Consider the following 14,954-nt stretch of genomic DNA (forward strand, 5'->3'; position numbering starts at 1 on the left):
TTTTTTTTTAAATGGATTTTTTTTTTTCTTTAAATTTATTTATTTATTTATTTATGATAGTCACAGAGAGAGAGAGAGAGAGAGAGGCAGAGACACAGGCAGAGGGAGAAGCAGGCTCCATGCACCGGGAGCCCGACGTGGGATTCGATCCTGGGTTTCCAGGATCGCGCCCTGGGTCAAAGGCAGGCGCCAAACCGCTGCGCCACCCAGGGATCCCGACATATGTCCTTTTAAAAGTTCAGGGGGATCCCTGGGTGGCTCAGCGGTTTGGCGCCTGCCTTTGGCCCAGGGCACGATCCTGGAGTCCCGGGATCGAGTCCCTTGTCGGGCTCCCGGTATGGAGCCTGCTTCTCCCTCTGCCTGTGTCTCTGCCTCTCTCTCTCTCTCTCTCTCTCTCTGTGTGTGTCTATCATAAATTAATAAATAAATCTTAAAAAAAACCAAAAAACAAAAAACAAGTTCATCCTCGGGGTGCCTGTGTGGCTCAGTGGTTGAGCTGTCTGCCTGTGGGTTGGGTCATGATCCTGGAGTCCTGGGTTCGAGTCCCATGTTGGGTTCCTCGCAGGAGCCTGCCTCTCCCTCTGCCTGTGTCTCTGCCTCTCTCTCTCTGTGCCTCATGAATAAATAAATAAAAATATGAATAAATAAATGAATGATATCATGAATAAGTAAATAAATAATAAAGTCCTAAAAAATAAAATAAATAAAAATAAAAGTTCATCCTCACTACAGATTGAAACCCATGTTTAGAAATAGAGCCATGGGGGCGCCTGGGTGGCCCAGCTGGTTGAGCATCTGCCTTTGGCTTGGACCCTGGTCAGGGCCTTGGGTTCCAGCCCCTGCATAGGGCTCTCTGCTCAGCAGAGAGGCTGCCTCTCCTCCCTCTGCTCCCCCTCCCCCACTTGTGCTCTCTCTCAAATAAATAAAATCTTTAAAAAAAAAAAGGAAAGAAAGAAACAGAGCCACAGTATTTATGATTCAGGAATGCAGCCACAGAGGTAGTTACTCATCCTGGGAAATAGGCTGCAATCATGTGTGCTCATGGATAGACAGTTTAATGACTTGGATATAATGGGTTTTATGTAATGTCTCCTGTCTTAGTGATCCTTGGGCTGGTAAACCTGAAGAGCATCGTCAGGGAGTGCTGCAGCCACTTCTAATCACCGCCTTGGGGCAAGGGACAGTAAAAGTGTCAGGGACAGCAATAAAAGGGTTTATAGCAATGAATGAGCAGGGGAGAAAAATAAGCTGATGGAGAGGAAACCGGGGTGGAGGGGTGGGGGTGGGTGTTGAATGTGCTGGATGATTTCCGTTTACCTTTCCAGGTCTCCTCTCCACTGATCCACTTGCTTTTTGCCCCGTGAGGCTACACGTGCATAGTATGGGTTATATCTACGACCCGTCTGTTGGGTTGAGCCAGGGGGGCATCACCAGGAGATCAGAGGGAGGAGGGTGAGCTGGAGATCTTTTTCTCTTGTCTCCCTACCTGTAGAGCCTCCACCATCTGTGTCCCTAGACTGGAGGTCCTAGCTAAGCTTTGTCAGGTGGCCCTGAACCACCACCTTTTCTGCCCCTGGATCCTTCAAGCCCAGGTTTGACAGTAGCACTCCTAACTTGTCCCCAGAGGTACTACATTGTCCCCTGTGTTCTCTGCACCCTGCACACTCCTTTATACTCCATTACACTTTCCTGGAGCGGCCTAGTTTGGGTGTATCATCTGTTTCTTGCAGGATGTCAGATGGGACATCTGCAAAAGGTGTAAATCAGCTAGATACTGGGACAGGCTCTATTAAGTGCTTATTCCAAAGCTTGCAGAAATGATTTTCATAACCGGTCCTGGGCTTGACACTGTGTATGAATTTGTGCCAGTTGTGCTGATCAGCACAGATTTACTTATAGAGCACAGAATGGCTAGTTTTGCAGATGGTCAGTTTTAAGCAGGAGATAAGACTAGTCTTGCATTGTAAGTTCTCACATTTTTAAATTTTTTTTTTTTTAAAGATTTTTATTTATTTATTTATTTATGATAGAGAGAGAGAGAGAGGCAGAGACACAGGCAGAGGGAGAAGCAGGCTCCATGCTGGGAGCCCGATGCGGGACTCGATCCCGGGACTCCAGGATCGTGCCCCGGGCCAAAGGCAGGCGCTAAACCGCCGAGCCACCCAGAGATCCCCCCTCTCACATTTTTAAAAATAGTTTTGCATTATTTTCTTTAAATACACATTATGTGTTTTATTTTATTTATTTATTTATTTATTCATTCATGAGAGACAGAGAGGCAGAGACACAGGCAGAGGGAGAAGCAGGCTCCATTCAGGGAGCCCTATGTAGGACTTGATCCTGGGTCTCCAGGATCTCACCCCGGGCCAAAGGTGGCGCTAAACCACTGAGCCACCGGGGCTGGCCAGTTTCTCACATGTTAAATTATGACTCTTCTTTCAGAAAGGTGTTATTTTTGTTTGTTTTTACCATTTTGCTTAGGTTGTCATAGGAAGATATTAATACTGCAAGGCAACAACAGGTTTTTTGTTTTTGTTTTTTTTAAAGATTTATTTATTTATTCATGAGAGGCACAGAGAGAGAGAGAAAGAGAGAGAGGCAGAGACACAGGCAGAGGGAGAGGGAGAAGCAGGCTCCATGCAGGGAGCCCGATGCGGGACTCGATCCTGGGTCTCCAGGATCACGCCCTGGGCCGAAGGCAGGTGCTAAACCACTGGGCCACCAGGGCTGCCCTGGTTTTTGTTTTTGAAAGAGAGAGAACACAAGCGGAGGGAGAGGGAGAAACAGGCTCCTCACTGAGCAGAGCCTAATGCTTGCGAGGCTTAATCCCAGGACCCTGGGATCCTGACCTGAGCTGAAAGTAGACGTTTAACTGACTGAGCCACCCAGGTGCCCTCGCAACAGCAGTTTTTATGTACCACCTGGGGTGGGAGGGCCGTGCTGGGAGGTGAAGGGTCAGACAGACTTGGGTCCTAGCTGCTTTCCCACTTGGCTAACGTTGTGAGCTTGAGAGATTCACCTCCAAGGAGCCTGAGCATCAGCACCTACCTTGAAGTTTTGTATGATGATTAAATGGGGTAGCGTGTGGAAAAGCTTAGTCTGCCGCCGTGCCTGACACATAATAAACATTCTCTAACTAGTAGTTATTATTAAAAACTCATTACATTTGGGAACTGTGGGATGCCAGGGTGGATCAGTGGTTGGGCATCTGCCTTCGGCTCAGGGCATGATCCGGGTCCAGGGATCGAGTCCTGCATCAGGTTCCCCGGGGAGCCTGCTTCTCCCTCTGCCTGTCTCTGCCTCTCTCTCTCTGTGTCTCTCATGAATAAAAAATAAAATAAAATAAAATCTGTTAAATTTGGGAACTGTAGGGGAGCCTGGGTGGCTCAGCAGTTTAGCGTCGCCTTCAGCCCAGGGTGTGATCCTGGAGACCCGGGATCGAGTCCCACATCGGGCTCCCTGCATGGAGCCTGCTTCTCCCTCTGCCTGTGTCTGTGCCTCTCTCTCTGTGTCTCTCATGAATAAATAAATAAAATATTAAAAAAAAATTGGGAACTGTATTCCGGTTCCATGGATGAAAGACTTATTTATAAAGTGGTTTCCAGCCTGTGCATTGTAGTTCTTTGCACATGTTCTGTACCTGGGGTGTCTTTGAAGCTTCAAGTTCTGGTTCATTGTTGGATGATGGTTCAGGGCATGGCAAGTCCCCAGCCGAGTGAAATGAGAGAGCTGGCATTCCAGGGGGCAGGAGGTGGAGGGTGGAGGTGCTAAGCTGTCTTGGGCACAGAACTGACCATGTGTTTTTGTCCTCTGGCTTGCTGACCTGAACTTGGAATCTTGCTTTCTTTTCACTGACCTTGCGAAAGGAAGGCTATTAAAATGAGTCGTAAAACTTGGAGAAGGAAGCCAAAAAAGGAGCAGGCCTGAGGAAGCTGCCCTGATCAGTGGTGAAGTAGACAGTGTTGCTCTTCCAGGCTGTTGGTTAGGGAAAATGAGGAGGTAATTTACCAAGTGAGGGGCAGCACATCCTAAGGAGGTAACTTTGAACAGCTCTCTTTTCTTTTCTTTTCTTTTCTTTTCTTTTCTTTTCTTTTCTTTTCTTTTCTTTTCTTTTCTTCTTTTTTCTTTTTTCTTTTCTTTTCTTCTTTCTTTCTTTCTTTCTTTCTTTCTTTCTTTCTCTCTCTCTCTCTCTCTCTTTCTTTCTTTCTTTCTTTCTTTCTATTTTATTAATTTAATTTAATTTAATTTTAATTTTATTTTCCTATTTAAGAGAGAGAGAGAAATGTGAGAGGAGGGACAGAGGGAGAGAGAGAATCTCAAGAAGACTCCACACTGAGCATGGAACCCAATATGGGGCTGCATCCTACGACCCTGAAACCACAACCTGAGCCCCAATCAGGAGTGGGACACTTAACTGACTGAGCCTCCCAGGCGCCCCCCCAACAGTTCTTAATATTTTATTACATGAATATTACACGGTCATTTTGAAAATGAAGAGAGTATTAAACCACCTGAAATCCCCTACTCCTAGATTACCATTGGTAATGTTTTTGTGTATCACCTTGTGGATTTTTTTTGTATGCATCTATATGTGTAAATTCAAAATCGAATTATTGTATACTGGGGCACTGTAACCTGCACTTCTCTGTTACTGTATATGTCCTTCTGTGCCAATGGATATAAATCTGGTATTTTTAAATGGCCATAGAGCATTTTATTGTATGACTTTGCCTTAAATGCAATCGGTGCCATAGCCTCAAAATTTGTAAATTATTTCCAGTGTTTCATTATTAGAGAAACAGTATTTGAAACTCTCTGGGTATCTATGCTAGTTTTATTTACTTTTTAAAAGGCAAAATCCATGCCTTGGGCTTTTTTATATCCCCCAAAGCATCTAGCACAGTCTTCTAAGAGGCAAACCCTTATTAGTTGCAGAATTTGACATTAGAGAGGAAGAGAGCATGGATGTTGACCACACTTCCATTATTTATCTTCCAACCTAAATCCATCACATGATTTAAATCACATGATTCATGATTTCAAGACCGTATTAGACTTTTCACTATCTGTAATAATTCCAGTAATATTGGCATAATGCTGAGGTTTTCAGAGCTCTTACCAGATTGTAATATCATATAGATCTTGGGATGGCTATTATTGTTAACTCCCATTTTGTGGTGCAAGAAACCACTTAAGAGAGTTTAAGTATCCTTTGTGCTACACCATGCTGAGTCTTTAACTTAATAGACCTAAAGGAGAAAAAGAAAAATTAGGTATGTATGTTAACTGGAGCATTAATATATTATGTTGTTGCTTTTAAATACCAATCACGTAGAAATGGAATAAATGTTTTTCATGGAAGTATTGGTAGCTATTTTGCAAAATGATATATATAAGGGGGGGTTATACCGATGTTTATCAAATTAGATTTGCTGGCAATATTCAAAGAAATTAAAAAATTCCAACTCTGCAAGTATAATTAGTGAAGACCTTTCCTGTATCAATAACTCCTTTACGGGATGTTTTTGCTTTCCAGTTACATCACTCTGTCCACGGGTACATTTTCACTGACTGGTTTCACTAAGGGAAGGACTAATTTATACTTTTCTTTTTCTCTGCCTCTTGGGTCTTCAGCTATGACAGAGACTCCACTTTCAATGTGTTTGTGGGAAAAGGACAGCTGATTGCAGGGATGGACCAAGCTCTGGTTGGGATGTGTGTAAACGAGAGGCGCTTTGTGAAGATCCCCCCAAAGCTTGCCTACGGAAGTGAAGGAGTTTGTAAGTTCTTGTTCCATTTTGTCAACACATCTGCAGAAATAACCAGAACATTTAAAGGGTATTCAGGCCGACCAGAGAATCTTCAGAAGCTTTAAATTGAGAAAAATGAGAAGCAGTGAACATACACAGCAAAAATTTCATCTTTGGTTAATTTCTTCTAGATATTAACACAGGTGTATCGAATGTCACCCTTGTTGAGAGGAAGACAATTTTTTCTCATTTGGAGGAAAAAGGGAGGGAGCATGGTCTGTTTCTTAATTGTTTCGTGACCCCCTTGAACACCTAGGCAGCATCGTAGGTCTTTATTCGTCTGGCCTGAAAGGCAGCAGCTTCTCAAGTGTGAATTCTCTTTAATTTTTAGCTGGTGTGATCCCCCCAGATTCAGTTCTTCATTTTGATGTACTTCTGATGGATATTTGGAACTCTGATGATCAAGTTCAGGTTCACACTTATTTCAAGCCCCCCAGTTGCCCTCGGACCATCCAGGTATCTGATTTTGTAAGGTACCATTACAATGGAACGTTCTTGGATGGGACACTGTTTGATTCAAGGTAAGTGCCACCATTCATGGTAATATTGGTGAAATGCTTGTTAGTTCCTTCTATCTCACTTGCTTTTTATGCCCATGAAGACACCAGAAGAGAGACTCTTCTCAACTTCCATCAGTGCCAACTCCTTTACTTAAGGCTTTTGGTTGATGTTTCATGCTCTGTAAAGCCAGAGTCAAAATTTTAATACATTTCATAGAAATGCAAGAAAAACGTTTATCTGAATAATAGTATCTTGAGAACTCGTCATTAAGTGAAGGGCCCTATTTCCAAGTAGATTGATGCATTTTTTTGCATCCATTTTTATAGTTTTCCCATGGAAGGAAGAGGGAGAGGCTGAAAGTATATGAAGCTATAGAGAAGTACCAGGAGTAAGGTGCTAAGCTAGAGAACAGTGAACACTTTGGGCTTTCTTGTTATAGTGTGTTTGGTTAGAGAGAATAGCGGGCTTATTTTTGTGAATCACAGTGGTTTAATTACACGATTTTCATTTCTTCTAAATTTGAGGACTTCTGCTGTCTTTCTTTGGGAACAAAGACCCAAAAATGCCTGTCTTCAGGGATGGGTAGAGTTTCACTGTTGAGCTGTGTATCTAAAACCTTATTGAGAAATGAGTTGGAAACACCCTCATGGCATGGAACTTCACCCCTTTCTCATTGGCTTTCAGTCATAATCGCATGAAAACATATGACACATATGTGGGCATTGGCTGGCTGATTCCTGGAATGGATAAAGGGCTGTTGGGGATGTGTGTGGGGGAAAAGCGCATCATCACCATACCTCCTTTTCTGGCCTATGGAGAAGAAGGAGATGGTAAGTCTTTCTCATTCTTCAAGCTACTCTCATCTGTCCTTTTTTTTTAATTTTTATTTTATTTTTCAGTAATCTCTATATCCATTGTGGGGCTGGAACTCACAACCCTGAGATCAAGAGTCGCATGCTCTTCCTGCTAAGCCAGCCAGGCGCCCTTCATTTGTCCTTATTTTTATTGCTGTGATTAATTCAGCTTACCACATGAAACCCACCAGATTTTTTTAGTCTAGACTTTGCACTATCCAGTATCGTAGCCACTAGCAACATAATGGCTATTTATATTTAAATTGAATATAAATTAAAATTAAGTAAAATCTAAAATTCTGTTCCTTAGCCACACTGCCACATTTCATGTACTTAAGAGGCACATGTTACTGAGGGCTCCTGTACTGGACAGAGCAGTTACAAAGCATTTCCATTACTGTGGAAAGTTCTGTTGGGCAGTGCTAGTCCAGATCATCTACCATCTCATCACCGAATTGTGGAAACTTCTACTTATTAATGGTCATTGGCATTCATAAGTAAGCATCTGCCACTGCCTCCTAAGCTGTAACCTTGGGCACCAACCTCTCCAGCCTGTATTTTCCCATCTATGAAATGAGATTTGAACTAGAAAGTCCAAAGGTTGTAGATCTCGAGATAACAATTTAGTATATGAGGCCAGAATTGCCGTCCCCCCACCTGCATTTGTACCTCCGTGGTGGATTTTACCTGTGACATTAGTTCCCTGCGGACAGATGTAAAGCACAATGTGAGAAAAAAACATTAATTTGAACTAGTGTCATTTTCGCAGAGAGAAAACAGAACATTGGCTTGTAAATGGAGTTTTGCAGTTATTCATATTTTAATTTCGGGCATATTTAATCACATGGACAGGCTAACACAACAAAGAGAACTTTCTGGTATTTAAATAAACAGATATCTGTAGTTAAGAATTGAAATGGAGGGATCCCTGGGTGGCGCAGCGGTTTGGCGCCTGCCTTTGGCCCAGGGCGCGATCCTGGAGACCCGGGATCGAATCCCACATCGGGCTCCCAGTGCATGGAGCCTGCTTCTCCCTCTGCCTATGTCTCTGCCTCTCTCTCTCTCTCTCCGTGACTATCATAAATAAATAAAAAATTTAAAAAAAATCTTAAAAAAAAAAAAAGAATTGAAATGGAAACATAATGCATTTAAGAAGTTTCCTGACTGTGGTACCCGACTTATAATAACCCTAACATAAAGTTTCCCAAGCTATGTTTGGCTCTGTATGTCTATGGATCAGGAGGAGAAAGGAGGAAAAGCAGCTCAGCCTTCTTTCCTGTCCACCTCCACTTTTATTGCTGGGGATCTGCAGTTTCTTTTTCTTTTCTTTTCTTTTCTTTTCTTTCTTTTCTTTTCTTTTCTTTTCTTTTCTTTTCTTTTCTTTTCTTTCTTTTCTTTTCTTTTCTTTCTTTCTTTCTTTCTCTTTCTTTCTTTCTTTCTTTCTCTCTTTTTCTTTCTTTTTTCTCTTTCTTTCTTTCTTTTTTCTCTTTCTTTCTTTCTTTCTTTCTTTCTTTCTTTCTTTCTTTCTTTCCTTTCTTCTTTCTTTCTTTCAAGATTTTATTTATTTATTCATGAGAGACACAGAGAGAGAGGCAGAGACACAGACAGAGAGAGAGCAGGCTCCATGCAGGGAGCCCGACATGGGACTCGATCCCGGGTCTCCAGGATCATGCCCTGGGCCGAAGGTGGTGCTAAACCGCTGGGCCACAGGGCTGCCCAGCAGTCAGTTTCTTCAAAAAAAAGCAGGGGTGGGGATTCCTTGCTAAGAGAAGAATAAAATTTGAAAACAACTGCTGTAAATATGTCTTAATTCTCCCCTCATCAAGACATTATGCTATTCTGATACTCAAGTGGTCTCATCCTTAGCCAGTGGAAGGTCATTTTTCTTGGCTCTCAAATCTTTTTGACATCATCCAGATGCATACATCATATGTAATAAAACTAGACGCCTGGCCTTATTTGAGGAATATTCTTTATTTATGTTAAATAAACAACATGTTATAAATAAATAAACTATTTATTTTAAATATTTATTTAATACTTTAATACTGTGCTCAGCTATCCAGGTATGACTTTATTTATTCATTTGTTTACTTGTTTATTTTAGAGAGGTTGGGGAGGGGTAGAGGGGGAGAGAGAATCTTAAGCAGGCTCCATACCCAGCGCTGAACCTGACGTGGGTCTCCATCGCACAACTCTTGAGATCACGACTGAGCCAAAATCAAGAGTTGGATATTTAACCATCTGAACTATCCAGGTACCCTATATATATTGTATGATATGGAAATTATATCTTGATAAAATTGTTATTAAAAAAACAAATATTTGGGATGCCTGGGTGGCTCAGCAGTTAAGCGTCTGCCTTTGGCCCATGATATGATCCCGAAGTCCCGGGATCCAGTCCCACATCGGGCCCCCTGCATGGAGTCTGTTCCTCCCTCTGCCATTGTCTCTGACTCTCTCTCTGTCTCTCATGAATAAATAAATAAAATCTTAAAAAAAAATTTCAATTAGTATATGATAATGTTAGAAAAATTTTAAGCTCTACTTTTAAGGCTTTCTTTTTTCTAATAAATGAAAAAATACAGAAAAGTACAAGATTCATATTCTATCACACACACCCCCCCATACACACACTTGGAGGATTGACCACACCTTACATTCCAGAGACTGACTCAGCAGCAGTTTTCAACAGATTTCATTGTTTCCCTGAGGTGAAGGGGGGGGTGATGGGCTCTGCCAAAGAACCTATTGAAGGAGCTCAGGCCTGTTGTGCTGTCATTCACTTGCTGGTCTACTCCTTTGCAAAGGTATATCGAATGACAAGAATGTTGAGGTAGGTGGTTTGTCAGTTAACTTCCTTTATCTCAAAGTACTGAATTGAGGTATTTATTGGTTGATGTTGATCCTTGCAAGAAGAGCTAGTACCCAATAATCTCTTCAGGTAGATTATCATTTTGTGTATATTCACTAGGTCCCCACCGTTGGGAACATCCCAAAGAAGCAGTACCATCCAGAAGTGGGATAAAAGGAATTTGAGGATTTATATTTTGCATTGTGGGTACCATTTTTCCTCCCTCTTAGCTAGCTTTAATTTTATTTATATCTTGTTTTGGATGCACTTAATAAATTGATTTTTTGCATTTTGCGTCTTCAAAACATTGGCTGATGGTTCCACAGAACAAGTCTGTGTAATATTCTGTAGAATCAAGTCCAAGGTTTGGAATTTATGCCTGTAAATGTCTGTGATTTGCATTTGTACACAGACAGAAACCCACAGAGGCATGTATTTGGGTTTTCATGTGGGTGCATAACCACCCACATAGAGCCTTGATTTGTCAGCACAAGCATAGAAAATACAGTCATGGTAGTCTTGTGTGTCATCAGTATTGGTTTGCTCCTTTTTCTGAAGAAGTCAGGCTTCATATTATGCCCGCAAGCGCATGGTTGGGCACCATAGACATGGTGGTGGCAGAAATAGTTGAACACCAGGGGGCCACCCAACATGTGAAAGAACGTTTATTTCCTCAGCTTGGAAGCTTTAAGGAATGAGTAACACCAACACAGTGGGAGTTGAGTTGTAGTTAAAAGCCCTTCCTAAATCTCATGTCCTGATTTCATCATCTTCCTCCATTCTACTCTAGGGAAAGACATTCCTGGACAGGCATCTCTGGTGTTTGATGTTGCTTTATTGGACCTCCATAACCCCAAGGATGGCATTTCCATTGAGAATAAGGTAGTCCCAGAAAACTGTGAGCGGCGAAGTCAAAGTGGGGACTTTCTCAGGTATCATTACAATGGCACCCTTCTGGATGGCACCTTCTTTGATTCCAGGTAAGGAAACTACTGGAGCCTTCACTCACCAGAGCATCTTATTAAAGATAGTCTACCTCTGGCTGGACCATGATCTGAACTCTGTCAATGCTGATTTGTAGTTAGTATTTTCATCTCTAGCATAGATTGTTTTCTGACATTGAATTCCTTCAGAGGCTGTTAGAACAGTCTCCTTCTTGGAGCCTGTGGGATATAAGTCTGCAGGAAAACGGGATAGACTCAGCCTACACTCCCACCATTCCTTATACCTTGCTCAACTATCCAAGTAGGGAGCCAACTATGGGATCCAGGATGGGAAGTGGCCAGAACTGAGGTCTGGGTGGTCGGAAGAGGGGACAACAGACTTGGTGCCAGGAAAGGTGGGTTCTGGTCCCGGTGTGTGGTGACTTTGGACGGCATTTGACCTCCCTGAAATTTAGTCCCGTGCCCCCGCTCCCCCCCCCCCCACTGTAATTAGCACCTTTCTCAGAGATGGTTAAAGAGATAAGGTATGTAAAGCAAGCTCTGTGAACTTCAAAGGCTGCTGGAGGAGACAGGTTGAGTGCTTGTGGCTTCCTTCCTGATGCTGCAAAGGTTAATTACCATGCCTCTGTTGTTATTCAGTCCTGTTTTGCTTAGTAGCTTGCCCTTGTACAGGTGGCTGGAGCAGGCGGCAGGCAGCTTGCTATGTCTTGCTCTTTCAAGTGGCATGTGCCCTTGGGAAACCACCTCTTCAGCTTCCTGTAGAGCGAACAGGTAGAGACAGCAGCCTACCTGTCTCTCTGAGGTAATAGACTTCTGATTTCTTTAGTCATCCAAAATAGTACAGAAGAATTTTCATATGGCATTATTTTGCTTGAATATTTTTTTTAAGATTTTATTTATTTATTCATGAGAGACACACAGAGAGAGGCAGAGACACAGGCAGAGAGAGAAGCAGGCTCTCCACGGGGAGCCCAATGTGGGACTAGATCCCAGGACCCCAGGATCATGCCCTGAGGCAAAGGCAGTCGCCCAACCGCTGAGCTATCCAGGCGTCCCATTTGCTTGAATAATTTATCCTTCCTGTTCTTAGGGTCTCTTCCTTTATAATTTTCATTTGATCTTTTTGGAAAAAGTAATAGTCACATGGTTCAGAATTAAAACTAAGTGTGTATTAAGATATGTCCTATTACTTGCCCCTGCCTACCTTCCATCTCCCTTTTCTCTAGCCACTTGGAATTAACTTTCTTTCTTCCTCCCTCCCTCCCTCCCTCCCTCCCTCCCTCCCTCCCTCCCTCCGTTCGTTCGTCCCTTCCTTCCTTCCTTCCTTCCTTCCTTCCTTCCTTCCTTCCTTCCTTCCTTCCTTCCTTCCTTCCTTTCCTCCTTTCTTCCTTTCCTTTCTTTCATCTCTATGCCCAAAAGGGCTTGAACTCAAGACCTCTGAGATCAAGAGTTGTACACTCCACCAACTGAGCCATCCAGGCACCTCTAGAATTAACCACTTTTATTAATGTTTCTTTTTTATTCTTCCACTGTGCGGATTTTTTTTTCTAATGTAGATATATACAAATACAGATGTGTGTGTGTGTGTGTGTGTTTAAGATTTATTTATTTATTTCTTCATGAGAGATATATATATATATAGAGAGAGAGAGAGGCAGAGACATAGGAGAAATAGGCTCCCTGCAGGGAGCCCGATGCGGGACTCAATCCCAGATCCTGGGATCACGCCCTGAGCCAAAGGCAGATGCTCAACCACTGAGCCACCCAGGCGTCCCAACACAAATACAGATGTTATCTTATTTTCTCCCCTTTATAGTATATAGCAGATGGAATACACCACCCTGCCTCTTCCTTTTTATTTTTCCATCTTGGGATTTTTCCATATTGATATATAGAGAGACAGCTCAGGTTTTGATCTCACAGTCATGAGTTCAAGCTCCTGGGTTGGGCTCCGTGCTTGCGTGGAGCCTACCTAATTAAAAAATTCATACATAAACAATTTATACTGTACACATATAAGAGAGCTAATTTGTTTTTTATGTCTGCATAGTGTTTTCATTGGGTGAATATTCTCAATTTATTTAACCATTCCCCTACTGATGAACATTTGAGTTGTCTTTATTTATTTATTTTTTTCTATTACAGAAAACATTCAGTGTGTGCATGTTATTTATTACCCGTTACTTATGAGCTTGGTTCTGTCCTTTATTTCCTGGAATTCTATTTCTTTTTTTTTTTTAAGATTTTATTTATTTATTCATGAGAGATATAGAGAGAAAGGCAGAGACACAGGCAGAGAGAAGCAGGCTCCATGCAGGGAGCCTGATGTGGGACTCGATCCCAGGACCCTGGGATCACGCCCTGAGCCAAAGGCAGATGCTCAACTGCTGAGCCACCCAGGCATCCCTGGAATTCTATTTCTAATTAAAAGACCATTTTTTCTAGTGTGCACCAGATTTATTTCCATATTAGAGGAACCACAGGGTGCCTGGGTGGCTCAGTCTGTAAAGCATCCAACTCTTGATTTTGTCTCAGACTATGATCTCAGGGTGTGAGAAGGAGCCATGAATTGGACTCTGTGCTTAGCAGAGGGTCTGCTTAAGAGTCCCTGTCTCCCTCTGTCCCACCCCCACACCCCCAAATAAATAAAACTTTAACAAAAAAATAAAGGAGTGACAATTTTATTAGGTTTTAAAAATGCTTTCCACTTTAGTGCATTGGGATCTAGTCCATCCTAATGGCTACAGAATTTTCTATTATATGGATTTGCCTTAATTTAGGTAATTAATCCCAGTTGTTTTCTTTTTTATTGTAGTTGACAGAGTTATATTAGCTTCAGGTGTACAACATAGTGATTTAACAATTCTACACGGTACTCAGCACTCATCATGATATGTTAGTTACCATCTTTGTTTTCTTCCTTTTGACAGTCTAAGTAGGGCTGCAGTAATTATTTTTGCAGCTAAATCTTAACGTATAAGATTGTTTCCTTGGGATAAATTTCTAGAAGAATCTTTGGGTCAAAGATTATGTGTATTTTTATAGTTTTTGATATACACAACCAAGCTGTCCTCGGGGAAGCTTTTATTCCCCAACACTCTAAAGGAGCTTCATTCCCTCAAACTCTCTCAACACTGAGAATCATTTTTAAATAATTTTTGCCAATTTATAGGAGAAAAATGGATAGTTTTATTTTTTTTTTAAGATTTTATTTATTTATTCATGAGAGGCACAGAGAGAGAGAGGCAGAGACACAGGCAGAGGGAGAAGCAGGCTCCATGCAGGGAGCCCGACGTGGGACTCGATCCCGGGACCCTGGGATCACGCCCTGGGCAGAGGGCAGGCACCAACTGCTGAGCCACCAGGCTGCCTGGAACCTTATAGTTTTAATCTGAATTTCTTGATTGCTATTGAGGTTGAAATTGTTTCAAATATTTATTACAAGACCATTTGGATATCTTCTTTTGTGATTTATGTGTTGTATCTTTTGCCTGTTTTTATGTTGAGGGTATTGGTATTTGTCTTTTTCTTATCAATTTTAATATACAGAGGTATATTAAAGATAGTAACCCGTTTATGGCTGTATATTGTCCAAAGCCTATTCCATGTTTATTTGCATTTTTATTTTGGTTATTGTGACTTTGTTAAATACATTTAACTTCTCTTTTATGATTTCCTTTATTCTTACATAAATTCTTACATAGTCTGTCTTTGGGAACTTGCTAAAAATAACAAATCTGTCCCATCCCCTAGAGTACATGAACATTTGTCTATATTTTCCTCAGCCCCTTTTAAGGGTTTTATATTTTTATCCTTGGAAATATTCTTTATTAAAATTCCTATTTTATTTTATTTTTTAAAAGATTTTTTTAAAAGATTTTATTTATTTATTCATGAGAGACACACACACACAGAGAGAGAGAGAGGCAGAGACACAAGCAGAGGGAGAAGCAGGCTCCATGCAGGGAGCCCGACATGGGACTCGATCCAG

At 41.8% G+C, this 14,954-nt stretch overlaps 4 protein-coding genes across 15 annotated transcripts in view; 2 read left to right on the top strand and 2 right to left on the bottom strand.

The window, feature by feature from the left end:
- KBTBD2 (kelch repeat and BTB domain containing 2) overlaps positions 1-14,954 on the bottom strand; it is a 217,026-nt gene that overhangs the window by 96,133 nt on the left and 105,939 nt on the right. The window lies entirely within an intron of this gene.
- Positions 1-14,954, top strand: part of LOC112670699 (uncharacterized) — a 200,313-nt gene that overhangs the window by 76,744 nt on the left and 108,615 nt on the right. The gene's annotated exons all lie outside the window — the stretch shown is intronic.
- Positions 1-14,954, bottom strand: part of LOC112670700 (retinitis pigmentosa 9 protein) — a 204,606-nt gene that overhangs the window by 53,032 nt on the left and 136,620 nt on the right. The window lies entirely within an intron of this gene.
- The window catches only part of FKBP9 (FKBP prolyl isomerase 9), a 41,377-nt gene that overhangs the window by 7,926 nt on the left and 18,497 nt on the right, over positions 1-14,954 (top strand). The window contains exons 2-5 of the mRNA XM_025464581.3: positions 5,635-5,780; positions 6,142-6,331; positions 6,996-7,141; positions 10,810-10,999. Of these exons, the coding sequence (XP_025320366.1) occupies positions 5,635-5,780; positions 6,142-6,331; positions 6,996-7,141; positions 10,810-10,999 (672 nt within the window). The remainder of the gene's footprint in view (positions 1-5,634; positions 5,781-6,141; positions 6,332-6,995; positions 7,142-10,809; positions 11,000-14,954) is intronic.

Source organism: Canis lupus, chromosome 14 (genome assembly GCF_003254725.2).
Source record: "Canis lupus dingo isolate Sandy chromosome 14, ASM325472v2, whole genome shotgun sequence".
Taxonomy (NCBI): domain Eukaryota; kingdom Metazoa; phylum Chordata; class Mammalia; order Carnivora; family Canidae; genus Canis; species Canis lupus.